At 29.5% G+C, this 21,120-nt stretch overlaps 1 protein-coding gene across 1 annotated transcript in view; it reads left to right on the top strand.

The window, feature by feature from the left end:
* fray (frayed) overlaps positions 1–21,120 on the top strand; it is a 66,255-nt gene that overhangs the window by 4,913 nt on the left and 40,222 nt on the right. The window contains 1 exon segment of the mRNA XM_067268892.1: positions 12,162–12,306. Within this exon segment, the coding sequence (XP_067124993.1) occupies positions 12,162–12,306 (145 nt within the window).

Genomic DNA, 21,120 nt, shown 5'->3' with positions numbered 1-21,120 from the left:
AGACACTACTAATTTGAGATGAAGAGCGTATATTTTAAATTAAAAATATGATAAAAAAAAAATTGCAGTCCTGCATTGTGACAATGTCACAATAAATAATTGTTCGTTTTTAACTAAAATTCCATAATTATTTATTCCAAGTATCCGACTCTCACATAGCCAATCAATGCAATTAATATCATATTAAATCATTCTTTTATAAATATATGAGCTGTTTATAAATTACTTTAACGCTGCTATGGGTAGGTGAATATGTAGGTAGTCGTTATAATGCGTTATAAAGGGTGGGATGTTTTCAATAACGTCACGTAATGCTTGGATTTCAATTCTTGGGTAACAGAGTGATTCATTTTTTTTTCTAAAGGGTTACATACAGAACCGTACGGTTTATGTCACTGCTTCGTACGTAATTAATAAAACAAAATCAGCAACGAGTTGAGTAACTTTCCAGGCAAACAAATTTAAAATTGCGTGTGGCGTCATCTGTTATGATATTTTATTTAAAAATTTTTTTTATATTATAAATTTTTATAAAATAGCAAACAGCTTAATTTTGAATGTAGGGTGAGTTTTATAAAAAAAAAAAAACAGTGGATGAACAAAATTGACCTCAGCCTTTTCTTCGATGTTTCAAGGGTTCCTGAGTCCAAAAATGTAAAACACTTGGGGGTTCATTTTTTGATCGTACGCCATCCTTTTCCTCTGTTATATATAATAGCCAGGAAAGTAATTACGTAACGTTCAGTACCCCGTGTTGTGTATTGTTCCGTAGTATCAATACAATTAAGGTGATCGTTATGGGGCGTGCAATTTTGAGGGTGATATATGTGACGCGTTATGGAGCGTTACGGGGTGGGAAATTAGTTGAAAGTATAGTGTTACGCAACGATCCTGTATAGGGATTACTAAAGGTCAATTCCGAAAACAGATACAATCTATATCGAAACGTAAAGGTAATTTAATACAGACTATACAATATATTGAATATAATGTAGACCTATGCGACTGCGCCGCACATGTATTAGTATTTATAATAAATGTATAATTTATTCATTATTCGTTAAAACTTCCGGCTGTTATATATAACAGGGGAAGTATGATAATCGGTCAAAAAGTGACTCCCCTCAGGATTTTTACATTTTTGGTCTCGAAGGACCTTGAAACATGGAGAAATGAAAAAAGTTGGGAGTTTTTCTGTATGTACGGATGCGTATGTGTGCGTGAGTGGACACAATTTTGTCCACCCAATTTGAAGCTTGCTTATTCCTGTGTCTTTTGTTGAAAATTTCTTAAATTTTGCATGGAAGTTTGTGTATGAGGGGAATTGATGCTATCAAATTTTGGTGGTCGAGGGGTGGGAGATAGAGAGGGTCGGGTGATGTATCTCGAGTGGAGTTGGACTTAATGAAGATTTTATTCGTTATTAGCATTACAATTTTCTATAAAACTCGTCTCTATCCTCAAAATTAAGCTTTTTGCCATTTTATAATAATTAATAATACTAAGTATAAAAAGTTTTTAAATAAAATATCTTAGCAGACAGCGCTACACGCACTTTTAAATTCTTTTTCCGGGAAAGTTACGCAACTCGTTGCTGTAAATAAAATAGAAATTTTAAAATTGAGTTTCTGAAAAAAACAGAAACTCAATTTTAAAATTTCTATTTTATTTACAGTATGTATGAGAATATTTGTTAAGGTATGATTAACTTTATTACAATTTCCTGCTGTCATAACACATTTCTAATAATTTTCATGATAAGGTATGATTATGTTAGGCAACTATTCTGCACTTTGTAAACTTTGATTTAGTAATTGGGCTGCAATTTGAAAAAATTGTAGACCTATAAATTTCCACTTTCGTTCGGTGTCTGTCCTTTTTCAATCTCGAGAACTAAGTTAGATAGATGAATGTTGAGATCAGATATGGAAAGCTTAGGGGAAGGATGCCTCAATTAACTATATACGAACTTTCGATGAAAACCGAAAGTGACTACATTGTTTCAATCCAAAAAGTTTCCCCTGAAAGGTGTTAGATAGATAACTGGCACGACTCTATTGCTAGCAGACGAGAATGATGTGCAGGAGCAAGACACTACTAATTTGAGATGGAAAGCATATAAATTAAAAATGTGATTAAAAATTGCAGTTCAATTTTAGTAGTATCTTATCATCATACTTTACCTGCTAACAGTGGAGTCATGCCCGTCATCTATCTAACAGGAGAAACTGTTTTAATTTAAATAACGTGACTTTCAATCCAAACTGAAAGTTCATATACGGTTAATCGAGGTCTTCTGCCCCTAAGGTTTCCATATATGCTTCCGTTTATCATCTATCTTACTTCACTCTGGAGATTAAGGACGGACAGACAAATAGACTGATGACAGTGGGAATTTATAGGTCTACAATTTTTGAAAATTGCAGTCCTATTTACATTGATTTGTCTGCAAGTCAGCATACCATATATGTTGTTTTATTGCTATGATATACAGCAAGGGTTCCCAAAACTTTTTGAAGCCGCGACTCCTGCTGTTTTTTGTTTATTAAGCATAAAATTGCAATTGAAAACTTATCACACAGGAACACTCCTCTTGATGGAAAAAGTGGATTTTTATTTTCTGTTTTTTTTTACAAAGGATAATACATTTCGGGCCATATGTCTCTCTTTAGTCCTTATTTTATATAGTGGTAAAACTAAAAATATAACTAATGGTGACCAGGGCCGGATTATCGAATAGGCAAAGTAGACAAATGTCTAGGGCCCGTAATTCGGAGGGGCCCGGCTTCAGTGCAGAAGATTTCTCTGTTTCAAAGCGAGTTAAAAATTATTTAAGAAATTAGATAGGACAGAAAAGGCTGTATTTAACAATTCCTACTAAGCTCCGCTCGACTAGCCATTATCTAAAAAAAAAAGGTCAACAGCCACCCGTGCGTCAGAAGTAATGTGCGCCACGAGATCTCTCGCACCATCTAGAAATACTCCTAGGGCCGCCTCTCGTGGTAGTACTGATGTATGGTTATGATTTATTTTCTAAATCTAAACTTATACGTCGCGACATCGCATATTCGATGTAGCGTTCAAGTTGCTCGAGTGCGAAGATATTACAATTCAATAGTGTTGTATAAAAGAGTTAAAAAGGGTGACACTACGGTGTGACTTGGGGTGACACCACGATATCCGCACCGGATGTCACCCATGCTAGCTACGCTAATGTCACATTATATAAGATTTGTTTAGAAGCAACTTATTTAAATGAGACCCCAATTTAAATTTTGTCTAGGGCCCGCTAGAGGCTTAATCCGGCGCTGATGGTGACTACTGGTATAACTAATTGTTAAAAACGTGGGGTAAAACAAGTAAAACTGTAAAATAAAAATAAAAATTTTTGTTAAAATGTAGAAAAAATTCACCAATAAACGGAGTAAAAACATAAAATTTCAGTCCTTATTTCAATCCTTATTATGCATAATAAGGACTGAAAAGGGACATATGTCCTTTGTAAAATAGAAAATAAAAAGCCACTTTTTCCAACAAGAGAAATGTTCCTGTGTGATAAGTTCTCAATTGCAATTTTATACTTAGTTCCAAAGAATATACAACCAATTGAGAGAACAGCAAGCAATTAAGTCCTACTATTTTACGTTTCTTTCCGATTTATATCCTCCTCTTTCCGCAATTATATCATTCGCAACCTCGTATCTCTGCGGAAAAAAAAGTTCATCAAAACAAAAACGAGAAATCGCTTTGAACTTGAAAATAGTTTAATTGTGTGTTTCGAATACAGAGCCCAGATTTGAAAAGGCAGTTTCTGAAAAACAAGCACATGGAAAGCATCTGCTAAGGGTGCGACTATGCAGACGCGAGCGAGCGAGAATGTGTGGCGAGAAGAGGCGAGACGCGATAAATATCAAAACCTGTCAGATGTGTGCGAGAACCAGAAATTCGCTCTCGCCAGCGTTATTTCTCGCTTCTCGCTTGTGCATGGTTTTCCTTTGCGAAAACTAAATCGCTCGCAACCTCTCGCTCGCTCTAAATTCGCGTCTGCATAGTCGCACCCTAAGGGTATGTGCCACCCGAGAGAACTTTTATGGAACTGATGATACGTATTTAGGCATAGGCGTAAATTCACGCCCAACGATCAACTTCTTTTAATGGTTTCATTCGCTCGACCACTGATGAGCCGATGCTCTAGGTTAGCTATGCTTAAAACTGTCATTTAAAATATATATATATATATATATATATTTATATTTATATTTATATTTATATAATATATATATATATATAGGCCCTATTTCAAATACAAAATTTTCCAAGATTCTGGAAATAAGTTACAGACCTATTTATTAGTGGTTTCAAGAGAAAGTTGAAGGATTCTTTTTGAAATTTTCCCATTTTATCGTTATTCTTTCATTTCTTCTATCAAGGATTGTTTCTTTAAAAGTCTCTGAATCCATTTCAACTCCAAACTAATTATTCCTTCATTCTTTACGAATTAGTAAGCCCGCTGGTGGTCGAATGGATAAAACTACGGAACGCTGATCGTGGGTTCGAGTCTGGCCAAAGGCGATGTAGAGTTTTCCGACTTTTCTTTATATAACACCTAAATAAAGTCCAGTTTCCCATAGAAAGTCCTCGCGGAAGGCATCTTCTATAGTAGTTCGCCGATGTGTAAACAATAAAACCGAATTAATAATGATCATTATTTTATGTTTGCAAATGTTCAGTTCATCTAAAGAAATAAATCTAAAATAAGTCTTCAAGATATATTTACTACTCTTTAGAATATAACATTTCTCTCAATACTTTTATAGAAATAAATTACATTTTTTATATACTTTCTGTTCAATATTTACGTGTTAAGTAGTGTATTTTACATTATTTAATATCCAGATAATGAAAAAGCGTTGTAAAGTGATAATTTTATTGAATTTTTATTCACGTTGCACGCACCTTTTATATAAAATTAATTATAGTATAATGTATGTCAAGTCAAATCAGAAGCTAACAATTAAATACTTATCATATCATGGTATATAAATACTTCATTAATGAAAAGTAACATTCTAAATAAAAAAAAATTATTTCTCGTAAATAATTAATTATTAATTAATGTAATTTTTATTACTTACTCTTAATTCTAACGTCGGTATCTGCCCTTCAACTTCCGGTTGACCCTGTAAAATGGGTCATTCAGATTTCAGTGTTGAATGGCTTGCCCATGCCGAATTTACAGTTAATATATGCAATTTACAATAAAATTATTATTCCTGATTATATAACTTATATATATATATATATATACTAGCAGTACCCACCACGCGTTGCTGTGGCTCGAAATGTATCTATTATACATGTATAACACTTCCCCCGCGGGGGGGGAGAATTTCGAAAAATCCCTTCTTACAATAACTGATGGATAACAAGAAACGGGATTAGTAAATAAGAGATCAATTAGAGAAAATTCTTATTTTCTTGGCTCTGATATTAAAAAAATAAGTTAAATTTTGGAAATACCAAAATAAAATATGTAAAATAAGAAGTATTACGTAGCAAGCGTTTGAATTAATTATAACTTTTTAAATTGAAGATGGCAAGAATGTAAGAAAGCGAAAGAATAGTCAAAGCCTCCCTGTAGCCTCCTTTTATATTTTCTCAGGATGAGCAAAATATAAGATTTAGATCAACTAACTACTTTTTATGTTCCTGAAATAAATTTGTTTCGGCTTATATTAATTTCATCTATTTCGTAAGAATGAATAATAAACACGTATGAAACAAGCGAAAACTCAAACTACAATAGAAAACGTGGATAGTCTTCCAAATATTACGAGAACGACAAGGGCCGTCTTGCTGCCTGGTAGACTACAGTTACATCAATGTAAATACTATTAAAATTAATTTATTCTTGCAAAATACTTTGCTTTATAAAATTGTTATTTGAAGAAAAGCAAAGACGAAATCAAGCAAACATAAGAAGAGGAAACTGCTTCTACTGACCTCTTCCCTTGGGCGATCTTCATCAACAGCTTACAGTTGTGTCGTATACATCATCTTGATCGAGTCCCCTAAAACATGCGCTGCATAGACTACACTTTTCATTAAAGTAATTCGGCTAACTACGGAGCATTCCAACTATTCTATCTAAACTAGTTCTAGCCCAATAGTGGCCCTGTGATAGGACTAATGAACAATGGTAAGAAATCCCCTTTCAGAGTTTTCTCACTTGTCTAATTCGTAAATAGGGGCTAACTTTCCACAGAAAGTCTATGGGAGGCATCCCACCTTGATAGATCGACCGCATGTTGCGTTCCTTAGTCTATCAATCCCAATCAATTAGTTCTATGAGAGTACTTGAAGTTAACACATAGGCATACTAGCAGAATACTTTAAAAGATGACTTCAAATTATACTAAAACTAATGTACAGTACTTAAATATAATATATACAGTAAAACCTGTGTAACCCGGATCGCCCGGTACCAAATATTCTTCCGATTTGGCGGGTTTCCGTTTTGAATAGATGTTTTTTTAACATAGAAAATCGCTGTGTTTCGAAGAATTTTTTCAGTTTAGACAGGTTTCCCTTTTATTCGGGGTCTGTTTTGGACAGGTTTTACTGTATTTACTAAATATAAACGATTTTCCATTCAGTTGGATGATCACTCTCATTGTGTTTCTACTTTCATTCGTCTTTTCATCCTAAGGCGTAGCTCATAACCTTTTCACACAGTCCTGAAAAGATCATTGTCATTGTATTTCATCATAAGCATGCAATTCTAGAATTTTACAATAAACAACTAGAAAATAATTTACATAAATTAAATATTTCAAGGCTTGAAAATTCTTTTAAAATGTGATTCATTTTTCAAAACAATCAATTTAAAATGATTTATCCAGAATCTTATCATTTAAAAAAAATGCCACTGATAAAATGGCGTCGTGCCTTTTATTCGAAAATATTCTCTAATTTATTTTTTACATCACAAAATCATATAAATTGATGGGAAGACATTATACATCTTGATATATAATTATAAATATACACAAGTAGTGTATATTTGATATAAAGCAATTAAATTATCTTGAAAATTTTAGAAATTTTGTTTCACTTGTTGCCCACCAGTGCAGAGTGAATAAAACCACTGGAATGCCGTTAGTTGTTACTGTGTTCGTGCCTCGGCAACAGGCTAGCCACATGGATTATTACAGTATTATTGTTAGTCAAAAACGTTTATTAGGCCTGAAGCTTCCCATGGGTTTGGTAGCCCAGGTGCGGAGGTATCTTGCACCCTGCCAGGAACGGTCCTGCCTGTCGTAATTGGCACATATCCAGTGTATCCGTAAGTTATAACACGTAACGAGCTATTTCCCTTTATCAAATAATGATACATTTAATAAAAATGTGAGGCCCTGAACTTTAGATGCATAATGCGAGACAGTTTATTTAGCTTATTCGTAAATATTGCTCTGTGCATATCTTTATAACATTCTATGTAGGCCTACAATAATCATTAGACCTTTATCAAATATATTCTTCAATGATTTTTCTATTATATTAAATTGTTCAAAACTTTTGATAACTTCTTAAATAAAAATTTATTAAATACTTTTATACTTTCTTTTATTATATTGATATGATTTCTTATATATTTTAGATTAAGAACGTGTACAAAGGCCTCATTAACATAAAAGTATGCCCTATCCTGATCGAGGGCCTCACTTTCTTAGGCACTTCATCTCAATGCTCATTAGGCCTAGTAGTAGTATTATTATTATGTACCTGCATCTATATAATTCCGATGAAGAAATTGGCAGAAGCCCTACGAGTTCTTAAAGCGGATTCGAACACATATGACATATAATTAATTCAATTTTACTGATTAGGGATTGAGAGAGATGGCCCAGTTCAATCAGAAATTTGAGGCACTACCTTTGTATAAAATATGTGAATAAAATCAGTAAAAAAATAAAAATAGATTTTTCATCTCTTATCAGCTGTTTTGGGGCTCCTTTGTGTTCGGGGCAGAGGCAAATGACCCGAGATAAGGGAGCCGGTAGAGACTGATTCCCTCTAGCTGGAACCTGTTATCATTTGTGAGTGAGCATTATTATGACATTTATTAACAAAGATTTTCAGAAACACAAGGAATGGCACCTCCTGAAAAACACTTGTTGTATATATTTGTTTTTACTTTTTATATATTTGAATCCTTGAAAAGATCAGTGGTTAGTGATCCTGATTAAATTATCTATAACTTATAAGAAGAGTTTAAAATAATTAATTGAAAGAGTTTAAGTTAACGGTTTAGGTATCAAGTTAAAGCTCATATCCTGTAGAATGTAGATGATGCCGCCGAAGAGAGAATTAAGAAATGTGCAATGGTTCAAGCGTGGCGAAATGGCATATGTACTGTACAATGTTAAGTCTATGGGACAAACATGTCGGTGTCCTATCCTCTGTTAATTTTAGCCCGAGCAATTTTTTTGTGTGTTTGCAGTTTCGTTATTGTAAATACCGAGGCCAAGAAATGTTCATTTTGGCTTCTAAAACTATGGTTTTTATCATTCTCTTCCAACTCAACTATTGGATCAGATAATAACATGAAGATGTTTCAAACCGGTTTTAACTGTTCTTAAAATATCTCATATATATCGGTTAACAGACTCACGGCCATTCAAAATTAAACTTTTTGCCATTTTATAATAGTTAAAAATATAAAAATTTATTAATAATAAAATATGATAACAGATAGAGGCACTGAATGTCGCCGGGAAAGTTAAGCAACTCGTTGCTGGATTTTTTTATTCAACGCCTATTAAGATAAGTGCAGATGCACCCAAGTGAATAATGTAAATAGTTTTTATAAGCGAATTAGACCTAATGCTTAGCAACGTGAAAAGAATAATGGAAAATTAGGTTATTTTTAGGTGAACAACAATAATGATGGTCGATGTTTTTTTACCAGGCACCATTTATTTTAAACGGTTCTTTCACAAAATTAATTTTATCGTATAAAATCTTATTTCTAGAAAACAGTTTTATCACAAAGGCCTGAAGCAACGGAAATTGCCTTGTAAAACAATTATTCTATTCCCGTCTGTAGAACTTAAACTGATCGATTCTTTCTTTATAAGAACTGTTACATTAATTATTTTGAGAATAAAAAACGGTTAACTGACTACTCTGTACATAATAATAATAATAATAATTATTATTATTATTGTATTATTGTATTGTATTGTATTGTAAATGATATTTGTATTATTGTATTATTGTATTGTAAATGATTAAATTGAATATCTGATAATTTCAATTAAATTGAATAATAATAATTATTATTATTATTATTATTCAATTTAATTGAAATTATCAGATATTCAATTTAATCATTTCCATATCGATTATCGTATTACATTAACGACCATTTGCAATTCTCTTTCTTTAAATATTAAAGAAATTTTATCGCTTGCGATCGAACGATCGCTATTTTAAGACATCATCTCGTAATTCTTACTGATTTCTTTTGAAATATTTTAAATTTAGATTAAAAATTAGAGAGAATGTAAAGGGAAAAGATGGAATTTTTTTTTACTTCGTATACACTAAAACCTGTGTAAGCCGGAATCGTGCGGTGCCAAATATATTTTCCGGTTTGGTAGGCTTCGGTTTTGAACAGGTTCTTTTTAACACAGAAAATCGTTCCGTTCCGAAGAATTTGTTCTCTTTAGGCAGGTTTCCTTTTTATTCGGGTTTCGTTTTGGACAGGTTTTATTTTACATATACAATTATATATAATATGCAAAATGAATGAACATTCATGAATTTTACAATCTATTTTAAACATTATTAAAATTAGGTGATTGACTGAATTTAGATCGTAATGGTGATAAAATTTACAACACAAAATCATCATCAGTCTTTACACAAAAACATTGCAATGAAGTGATTGCTGCTTATTGGGCTGCAGTTAAAAAAAAAAAGAAAAAATTAGACCTATAAATTCCCATTGTATTTCCTTAATCTCGAGAACGAAGTTAGGTAACCCAGATAATGGAAACCTTAGGAGCAGGAGGCCCCGATTGACTATATACGCACTTCCGATTCAAACCGAAAGTCGTGTAATTTCAATTCAAAAATCTTCTTTTGAAAGGTGTTAGATAGATGAAGCGGCACGACTGTATTGTTACAGGAAAAGTATGATGGACAGAGGCGAGCCACTACTGATTTGAGGTGGAAAGCATACATTTTAAGTTAAATAAATTAAAAATATGATTAATTCGAAAATCCATCTACGAACTACCCTTCTGTCACATCCGTTTTTGAACCATGGATTATCTTGAAAGTTCTCTATCTTCTGGATCCTTCGAATATTCCGACGATTCTGGAGAAGGTCCACTGACTTCTGTATCCTTTGGATATTCTCTAAGTGTTATCTCTTCTTCTTTCCCCTCACTCTTATCTTCACTTGGAGGTAGGCCTTCGTCCGAAGGTCCTACCAATCCAATTCGAATACCTCTTCTTCTTTCCGCCCATACTTAACGAAAATAGCAAATACTGCTCAGTAAAAGAACGAAAGGGCTTCGATGTAACAGTCGAAAAATCAATGTTAGTGAGCATCAACAACTATTAACTGTTGTCGATAGAACTTTGTTAATTTTACAAATTTCTTGTTCTAATTCTCACTAAGACTTACAAATGATTTTTAAATAATTTTAATACTCAAGAGCGAAAAAATTTCTCTCCATCAATTTTAAAAATACAACAATATGTCGAGACAAGTAATCAGAAACAAGAACAAATTTAACACTAATTTATTCTGTATATTTCCATGAATATAAACGTTTATTTTAGTATCTTTACACAATAAAGATACAGTCAAACTTTTATATACTTGCCACCTATATGGTGCCTCTCTCGTAAAGCGCCAATGAATAGCCTACTGTCTGCGGATCTCTCCTACAAATATTTAAAAAAGAATCCTTCAGAATCTGTGAATTCTTAAATGTACGATTTTTCATTGCAAACGACACGGTTATCCCCAAATCACCTAACTTTAACGTAAAAAATTTCTCATATAACCTTATACAGTAAAACCTGTTTAAAATGAAACGTGACTACCAGAATTTTCCGTTTATACAAGTGTAAAGATTTTATACAAGGTTATGTTTTTTATTAACTTAATCTTTTATCCAATCTATCCAATTTGATGAATGACTGCATTATAATGTTTATTGTTGGTGGCACACTGTCGTAAATTGTTTAGATCTTTCTTATTTACATGGGTACTTGGTTTTCATTCTAATGTGGAATTTTTATTTATTGATTTTCTATTTCTAGATATACTACAAAGGTAAATAAATTGATATACAAATATAAAGCAAAAATGATTTATAATTATTACGAAATAAAAGTTTATAATTGTGAAAGATGCGCGCAAATTTCATCATACTTTCTTTCTTCTTAATGTGATATGGTTTCTCAGAGATCGAAAGGACAGGCTATTTATCTTTTTTTATATTAGAAAATATTAAAATATTAAAGAATTGTATTTTCTAAATAATAAAATTTTACAAAAAATAGCGTAGAACGTATGCCTCAGATATAGAATTTATAGGAACTTCACAAACATTAGTTACATATTATTCGTCCATTGTACTTTTGTCTATTAAAGAAAAATATTTTTTGTCAAAAGTTAATTAAAAATTCATAATACTAATTAAAAAATACGTGGAAGAGACTAAAAATGTCTTCGTTTTTCATCAAATCCATGTATTAAAAGGTTACTTAACGTATGGGGACCCTCGATAAAGGTAAGGTGTTCGGATCTCTCAACATATACAGTAAACCTGTCCAAAACGGAACCTTAATATTAAAAAAACCTGTTTAAAACGGAAACCTGCCAAATCGGAAAGAATATTCAGTACCATACGAATCCGGTTTACGCAGGTTTTACTGTATATACTCTAAAAACATGAAATCCACGAATCGCTGATCAGACAATTTAGGAAACCCGTATAGAAAAGTATAGGCCTACACAGCAAAACATGCGTAATCAATAGTGGAATACGACACCAGAAACAATCATTGCGTATCTAAACAGTTTTTGTTAAACGAAACGTTCAAGTGATATATAGTAAGTGCTTTGTCATTTTCAGTACATCTATACCTCGATCTAGGTGTAACGAATACACATTTATTTCGCACACTTCGGAAGAAGAAACTAAGTCTATCAACTATGTTCGATTCGGCCAAAGGTCCACATCGTATGCCAAATTGGTTTCGTTCGTCCGACGATGAACAGTAAGTTTACATAATCGATTTTTTTAAAAAGATAATACATAAATTGTGAATTTTTCACACTAAAATTTAATTTACAAATCTCTAATTCAGTGCCAGAAATAAAATTTTAGTGTTAATCAGTTGCTATATTTTATAAATAAAATACTAAATTGTATAAGTAGTTTATAGTTGAATATATTAAATATTTATTAAATTTTTTAACTGTAAAATATATATATTTATACAATTTACTGTAAATTAATAAAAATAAAATTTAATAAAAATGTATGTATTTTTTCATTTAATAAATTTATACATATTTTAATGATATTGTATAGTAATAGTTAATATTAAAGTTAATTTTTTGTTATAGTTTAACACTTTTAGTTTATTTTTTATTAAAAATTCTAAAATAATTTAAATTATTGTCACGAGATGGCAGTTTAAAATTTTAATTTTCTATTGTCGCTATATAACACGCGCTGTATATTCGGCCATTTTATTTTATAAAGATAATAAAAAAATAAAAAAAAAATAGATTTTTGGTTAAAATGAATTTATATACGTTTAAATTAAATGTAACTGTTTATCATTTAAATTTTGAAATAAAGTGTAAAACTTATGAGAAAGGAAAAACTGACAACAATGTCAAGTCATTGTTGATGTCAAGAGGTTGACATCAAAAATTGTATTTTTAGCAATGCGATGTACAAGGACGATGATAATAAAGAATGTTTTCACGTGTATTCTTTAATGTACTTGTACGCGATGACTACGATTTATGTAAAAATGCTAAAAATTAAAAGTGATTATTTTGTTTTCTATCATTTATTCGTTAAGTCACCGAGTGATGCTTATGTTTATCCCAAAATAATCCTAACTTTCTATTTTTTTCCTTGCATCTAAACTACAATTTTATTTATGACGCTCGATTAAGATTTATGTCAATGCCGTATAATTGATAGCAAACCCTCCAAAAGTATCCTTTCTGTAGCATCAACACGCATCTTTACGAGTTTTGTAATACTTTTCTACACTTTAAAACGATAAAACAAGCATTTAAATTTAAAAAAAAAATCGTTTTATCATTTTAAAGTATAGTTTTTGTATATGTTTACTTTGTTAAAATCTAATAAAACATAATAATATTGATTAGTAGCCTATAGATCTGTTTGGTGTAGTATGACTATACTACTGTATTATATATACTCTACGTACTATAAAGTAGCGTAACTAGAACTGATATTAGCGGGTCCGAATCAGTATACGTGCAATCCATATTCATCCCTGTACATGTAGATATAGTCATTAGTGCTGCTAATAACTCTTAGATATTGTATATACATGTACTGTACTGCACTATACTGATCTCTACATATTATTAAATTTTAACTTTATTTTAATAATTTTTAAATATTTTTATTGTGTTAAAATTTAACAAAAAATACTAACATTGATTACATAAATGAATACAAAATGTTTTCTTTAAAGCTTACTCTTATCAGTTGAAGACAATTACATATTCTTTTCACAATAAAAACTATTTTGTTAATTAGAAAAAATTCTAAAAACTCCTTTTAATATAATTTAGCACTTTATACTCATTATCCTTCCTATAGGTTTTTAAATATATATATATATATATATATATTATAAAACAAGTTATTAAATGCAAGCATACACAATAGGTTATTCAGCTTATTATAAAGTATATCCTAAACTTTCTTTCAGTATAATATAATAGAAAAGATAATTCAAAAACTTATTCATAATACAATAATAATAACAGCTGTATATGCTGTATATAAAAATATAATATGAATAGAACAGCAGGACTTCTTTACTTCATGTCATTTATTACTGCTAGCAGCTCTAATGATGATTAAATTTGATGTTTTTGACAGCAAAAAAGTTTTTGTGTTTTATAAAGAAATAAGTAAATGTCATATCATTTATTTTTTGAATTTGTTACTATAAAAAATAGTAAAATTACTGTATCGTGATGGTTTTTGGTATGTGTATTCCTACCCTTAAAAATTTAACATGTTTCTATTCAATACTTTTCTATTCACATAACTTTCTATAGAAGCCAATAGAAGTTAACTAATAAGATTGTATTATTTATATATTATATAATATAAGAGAAAGTAGCTGTTTGGATATTCCAATCACACAGCTAGGATTTATAAATTTGTTGTTTATCCTTGAAGTTAGGCCTATAGCTATCTTCAGCTAACAACATAATTATTTTGATATATAATAAAAGATAAATGTCTAAAATGAGTAAGTTTTAATTTAAATGCATCTTTTAAATATGTTAATTGGAAATTTAGAGATTTTTATGTCTAAGATATATAATTGTTTCATTTTTTCCACTATTAAACTTTGATGTAAACTATACTTTGATGGTAATTTTACTTTTTAATATATTTTATTTTATTAACAATTTTAAAAAATATATTTCAAATGTAAAAAAATCCTAAATTTTGAAATTTTACACATAAGATTTTAAAAATTTGTATTGTAAAAGTCACATCAAAGCTACTTTTTTTTATACACTTTACAATAGTATGTGTGTGTTTTTTACTCGAATTATTGTTCCTGAAACAGTCGTAAAAATATTTAATCTACGCATTCCAACAGTTATAGGTTAATTATTTCAGAAATGTATGGCTTATTTCTAGAAAATTGTTTCTAAAAATAAACAAATGAATACTTTCATTACTTGTAAATGCAGAACACTATAAACAAATTGAAACAGTCTGGGAAAAAAATAATAACGAGTTATTAAATACTGTATACAGTATTTAATAACTCGTTATTCCCTTTTTCCAAGTTAACTCGGTATTCCTTTTTTCCCGTTATCTAGATTCTATATACTGTAATGTATAGTATATAGAAGTGCATTGCATAATAAACTTATACAGTATACAAGCCTATAATAGTATGAATAGTAATAGTAAACTATAGTATGAATGTGTGTGCGTGCGTAATAATACATACATAATTACATGCATGCGTAAATACACACTTCATACATTTAAATATAGACCTATATTGTATAAAGGCTTTACAAGTGGGACTAACTGGACTACTTTGCCTGGACCTTACATTTACGGGAGCCTCAATAACTTTTATCACAAATTATTCATTTAGTTGTATTTTTGTATAATATTGAAAAACTTCAGTTTTTAGTGAAATTTTATAATTTAAAAAATAACAATAATAATTTTAACGCTTGTTTTAATATACTGACGGTCTGAAAAAAGTGAGTGTCCTGTGCTTCTCTCGACCTATTAGAGGTCCTCCTGCAATATACATTTATATAATTATTACAATCGTTAGATATTGAAAACATTTAAGGAAATAAAGAATATTGAATTAAATATTTAAAAATTTCATTATTTTAACACATTTCAACGTTAACATATAACAAGTAAGTGCTATCAGTATTGACAGAATGATAACACCTATTGGTAACGGTCAATTCACTGTTTATGTGCACGAATATTTTCGAACTGGCTAGACAGGTTTCGATGAAATTTAATATGAAGGAAGTTGCAAAAACTTATCAATTCAAGTTTAGATCATTCATTTCAATTAGGACCCATGAATATAAAAACAAGTCTTGGTGATTAAATGTGCGTGCTACTTCGCTTCGGATATTAAATAGATTGACTTCTTTATCTATCATATAATTCAATGACGTATAGAATTAAGATCGTTTATCTTTAATTTAATTATATTTTTTAGATTTTAACTGTTATATCGTCGAGGAAGTTAAAGAATTTTATCAAAAGGAATTAAAAATTGTGTAGATTGTTTATTCGTATATATTGGCGATTTTAAGAAAAGTAATCTGCTTTGACGAAGAAACCACCAACTTAAACAGTGATATAATTTCAAACTCACGATTTTTCTTCATTTATTCAATTTTTCAAAACTAAATTACATTTAGTTAGCATTTAATCTAGACGTTTTTTACAAGAGTCGTGTTTATAGGGGCCTATATGTATACTTGTCGTTATTCGATCTTGCTATTCGGAATCCAATATTATTTAGGACCTTGTATTGTATCAAGTATCGCGTGATATATATTCTAATCTTATATATATCACGCGATACTTGATATAATACAAGGCCTTCTTATATAATCTTATGTAAAAGGAACCTCACAAGTTAACGCTTGCCTAGATCCTCCTATAATTTAAGCTATAACCACTAAACAACTGTCCGAGAAACATAATAGGGTAGACGTGTAGATAATATATTTTATTTTCATTTAAATATACTGTATGTATTTTCAATATTTTTCACCTCGTCTAATCAAACTCTGTATACAATGTTTAACGTATACATATTTGGATTGGATTGAACTAATCTGGATTTGTTCCACCATGCAACATTTGATCACTTTCTGTGAAGCCTGACTAACAAATAATTTAGTCAGTGTAAAGAAAGATGGAAACCCGGTGGCTGCGAAATGAGGATCTGTTTTATTTCTATGAGTTCCGGAGTACGAGGGATCCGGGGTTCGAATTTCTCATAATTTTTCAAGGACATTTTAGATGGGTTTTTCATTCGTCATCTATGCTGAATTTTTATATTTCCTTTAGTCTTCTTAGTGTACTTAAGATAACAATTTCGGATTGGCCGAATTTGCTGTACATTCGTAAGCATGAAATATATTCGTATATAGGATCAAACCTCTTCCTCTAAACTATTCATGGATATAAGTCAAACTTTCTCGCATAGGGACTGTCAGAGCCATTTAACCAGGGCCTCACATTTATGGGAAGTTAAAAAATATTTTTACAAATTAAGGATTCCATTCCATTCTTTTTTATAATAAAAAAAACTTCTTTAATTTTGCAACCAAAATTTATTATTTAAAAATTGTAATGCATTTTAAACCTTTTTAATATATCGAAAGGCTTTAAAAGGTAAATAGCCAAGGCTTCTTTTTATATCTGAAAAATCTTGAACATAAATGAGGCTTTGGGAGGGTTTAGGTACGTGTTGAACTACTCATTAAATCGACAATACCTACGGTGACCCTCACAAGTTGCCGTAAGTGAAATAGGAGGCATGAAATCTCTTTGCTTGCAAAAGATTCCATAAATTGATACGTGAAAAGAAAGCTTAGTTGGGTTTTCTATTTTACAGGACGGATATTCATAATTCAATTTGGAACAATTTATTATCAGAATTCTGACCATATCTTCAAGTCTGAATCTTATTTCAGCTTTGTTTTCGTTGATTAATATAACCCATGCATAATAAAAAAAAATATTCGAATTTTCACTATAAAAAATCATGAAATTCAAGTCTGGTCTGTATACAGTTTAAAAGTCCAGCAACGAGTTGCTTAACTTTTTCGGCAACATTTAAAACTGCGTGAGTGGTGCCATCTGTTATGATATTTTATTATTAATTAAAAACTTTTTATATTTTTACTTATTATAAAATGGCAAAAAGCTTAGTTTTGAAAGGCCATGGGTTTTATAAAAATTTGTAAATGGTAATAACGAGTAAAATCTTCATTAAGTCCGACCATACTCCAGATATGACACACGATCTCCTTTATCTCCTCACCCCATCAGCTTTTAACTACCAAAATTTAATAGCATCAACCCCTCTAATAAACAAACCTCCCCGCAAAATTTCAGCAATTTTCGACAAAAAAGCACAGGAGCTATTAAGTTTCGAAGAGGGTGAACAAAATCATGCCCACTCACACACACTAACATCCATATATACAGAAAAACCCCGAATTTTTTCTTTTGCATTATTCGACGTTTCAAGGTCCCCTGAGTCCAAAAATGTAAAAATCTTGAGGGTCATTTTTTGACAGATCGCCAAACTTTCCCTCTGTTATATAGGATATAACAGAGCTGGAAAAGTAAAACTCTGTATAAGTTATAATTTGATTGAATTCTAAACTCTTTAATTAAAAAAAAAAAATTAAAACCCTTTCTATTAAAAGCGATAAAATAAAATCCTTGAGTGCTTATTTAGAAGCAAATATTAAATTGTATTAAGGTTGTAAAATTGTTAATGATTTTTGTTTTATGATCCATAAAACGATGATATACCTATTCCTTCAGTATATTTTCAAATGATTGTCATTTTTCTTTCTTTTTTTAAAAAAAAAAAAATTGTAAATAAATGTAGTCAGGACAAAATTCTGTAATTATTTAACTTATCTAATTTTATTACAATTATTATTATTGACAAGATATTAATGAATGAGTTTCAGCTCAGTTATAAATGTGAGCCCCACTCTGTTCCAAACTCCATAAAAATATATGAAGAAAATCAATAAAACAAATAAAACCAATATAATTTATATCATTTTTATATCGTACTTTTATATATCAAACTAAATTTTAAATATTTAGTGACCTTTAAATTGTATTCGCTATGTAGACTACAGTTTTGGAGATACTAATAGGTTTAATTAGGCCATATAGAACCAAGAAGACCTCAAAGAGCTTTGTTAAATACGCTCTTTTAGGTCTTCTTGTACCCCAAAAATTACAGCCCAAATAGAGGTTGTAATTTTTAGACTGGTAGGAATAATTAAATGAGATAGAGAAGGCCAGTTGGGCCCTTTGAGGCCTTGCTGATCTTTATATGGTCTAATTATTAGTAATACATTACAAAATTTCTGATTATAAAATGCTTTATCCATTAAAATTATGAGTAATTCAACATATGCATGTAAACGTTAATTTTCTTAAATTACAACTGTGTATATGTACATTTAACTACTAAATTTTAAAATACTAAACTTAAATAAGCTTTTTCTCTAAATTAAAACAATTATTTTGATTTAAAAATTTTAAATATGCTATATTTAAACTTATAAAATAAATTTTTTTAAAAATATAATACAGCATAGATTAAATAAGTTTACAGTAATGTAAATTTAAAAAAATAAATAAGGTTTAAACAGAATATAAAGCACAGTCTAATCAACGAAATGATTTTTTAAAATAATTCACGTTTAATTAATTAATATAAATTCAAGGAAAATATTTTTGAAAATTGGAATTAAATTTAATAAATTATTCAATTAATAAAACAGAAAAAAATTAGATTAAAATTCGAATAACGAAAAAATTTATATTGCAAACTTTAATTAAGAATTTTCTGTATGAGTAATTTCCTAAGATAACATTTTTATTAGAAAATGATCTCAGTATATTTTTAATTTAAAAAAATTAGAGAAATTAATTAATTTTTTTTAAATAAAAAACTTTAAAACAGTTATAAAGTCTTGTTTAGAATTTTTCTACTCATTTAAGGTAAAGTTTTTATTTAATCTATGATTGCTAGGGAGGAAAAATTATCAAGTTAATAACTGACGAAGCGAGACATCGATAAGTCTGTCGAAATATAGAAAAAAATACCTTTATATGAAAACAAACAAACATAATTATAACATTTAAATATTACTCTTTAAATCAACTTAGAGCTGGATTTAAACTTGTTATGGCTTTAAGCTGCAACATAACAGGCATTTCGCCTTCACTAAATAATGTACATGTAAAAATGTGAGGCCCAAGTCGCAACTTGTTAACTCGCAAATCTAGCCCCGTATAAATCTACAATATAGCACATAGGTGTTGGCAATAAAACAATAGCAAAAATTTCCTAATAGTTTTGGCAAATTTTCAAAAAATGAAAATGCTATTTGTAATTTATTAGAAAGACATATATTTTATTATTGAATTTTTAGCATATAACTGACATTTTCTGTGACAGTCCACACGTTTATGGCACATCTGTTACATATGGATAGCTTCAGTAGTAGTGTTATATTTTTAAAGGATATCCTTATTTGAAATTGTAAGGAAAAAGTACACGCTAATATTGATTCACGAAAGGATTTTCATAATCGAAATTTCGTAAGTATGGCACATATCATTAAAGTGATAAAAGTAAAATAACCATCATTAAATTCCGAGTGTTTTTTTAAATATTTTGCGCTTGAGGGGTTATGAGGATTTAACTACTTTTTTTTGTTTATTTATTAAAATTAGTTTATTTTTTGCACGTGTAAGATTAAGAAATATGCTTAAATCATTGTTTGTAATTACTTTTCAAGCAATTAAATATTGCATTTTTGTAATTTTCTTACGCAATTCTTTATATATTTATATGCAGATTTTTTTACATGCATTTAATTTTAATTAAATAATTTGAAAAAATTATCTTCTGACAGCAGCTAATATTAAAGTTGTATTGATGAATGAATGGTTATTAAAAGAAAGCAATCTTCTAAATTATAGGGCTGCAAATTTTGCTGTCCTATAATAAAAAAAATTTGAGTTTTTCTTTCTATAACTGACGAAGTAATTTAATATTTTAAAAAAATTATTTTTTATATAAAGTGCAATTATTACTTAACAATATAGAGTATGTGTTAAAGAGTGACAAATTATAATAATTTAATAATGCAGTAATTAATGGTTACATATAAATAAGGGTGAATGATATCTTTTTAACAATTAATAATATAATGATAAATAGAAGTCGTATATAATTTTCAAAAAACAATTAATTATGATTAATGCTTAACAATTATTTATTTTGTAATTACTAATGATAAGAAAAAGGAAAATTACACGTAAATAGAAGACGAATAATTGCATTAATATATAAATAAATGACAATTAACAAGTTAAAATATTCAGAAAAACAAGTAACATATACTATTTAATTATAAGTACTAAAAGACTTCACAGTTACCAATTTTTGGCACTAGTTCTGAAAAATTCCACCTGATAACATCGAATTCTATAAAGAATAATCTTTAAAAATAGCATT

Source organism: Centruroides vittatus, unplaced genomic scaffold (genome assembly GCF_030686945.1).
Source record: "Centruroides vittatus isolate TY-2023 unplaced genomic scaffold, ASM3068694v2 contig_341, whole genome shotgun sequence".
NCBI lineage: Eukaryota > Metazoa > Arthropoda > Arachnida > Scorpiones > Buthidae > Centruroides > Centruroides vittatus.
The sequence above is the reverse complement of the archived record's forward strand: the minus strand, read 5'-3'. Positions and strand labels throughout refer to the sequence as shown.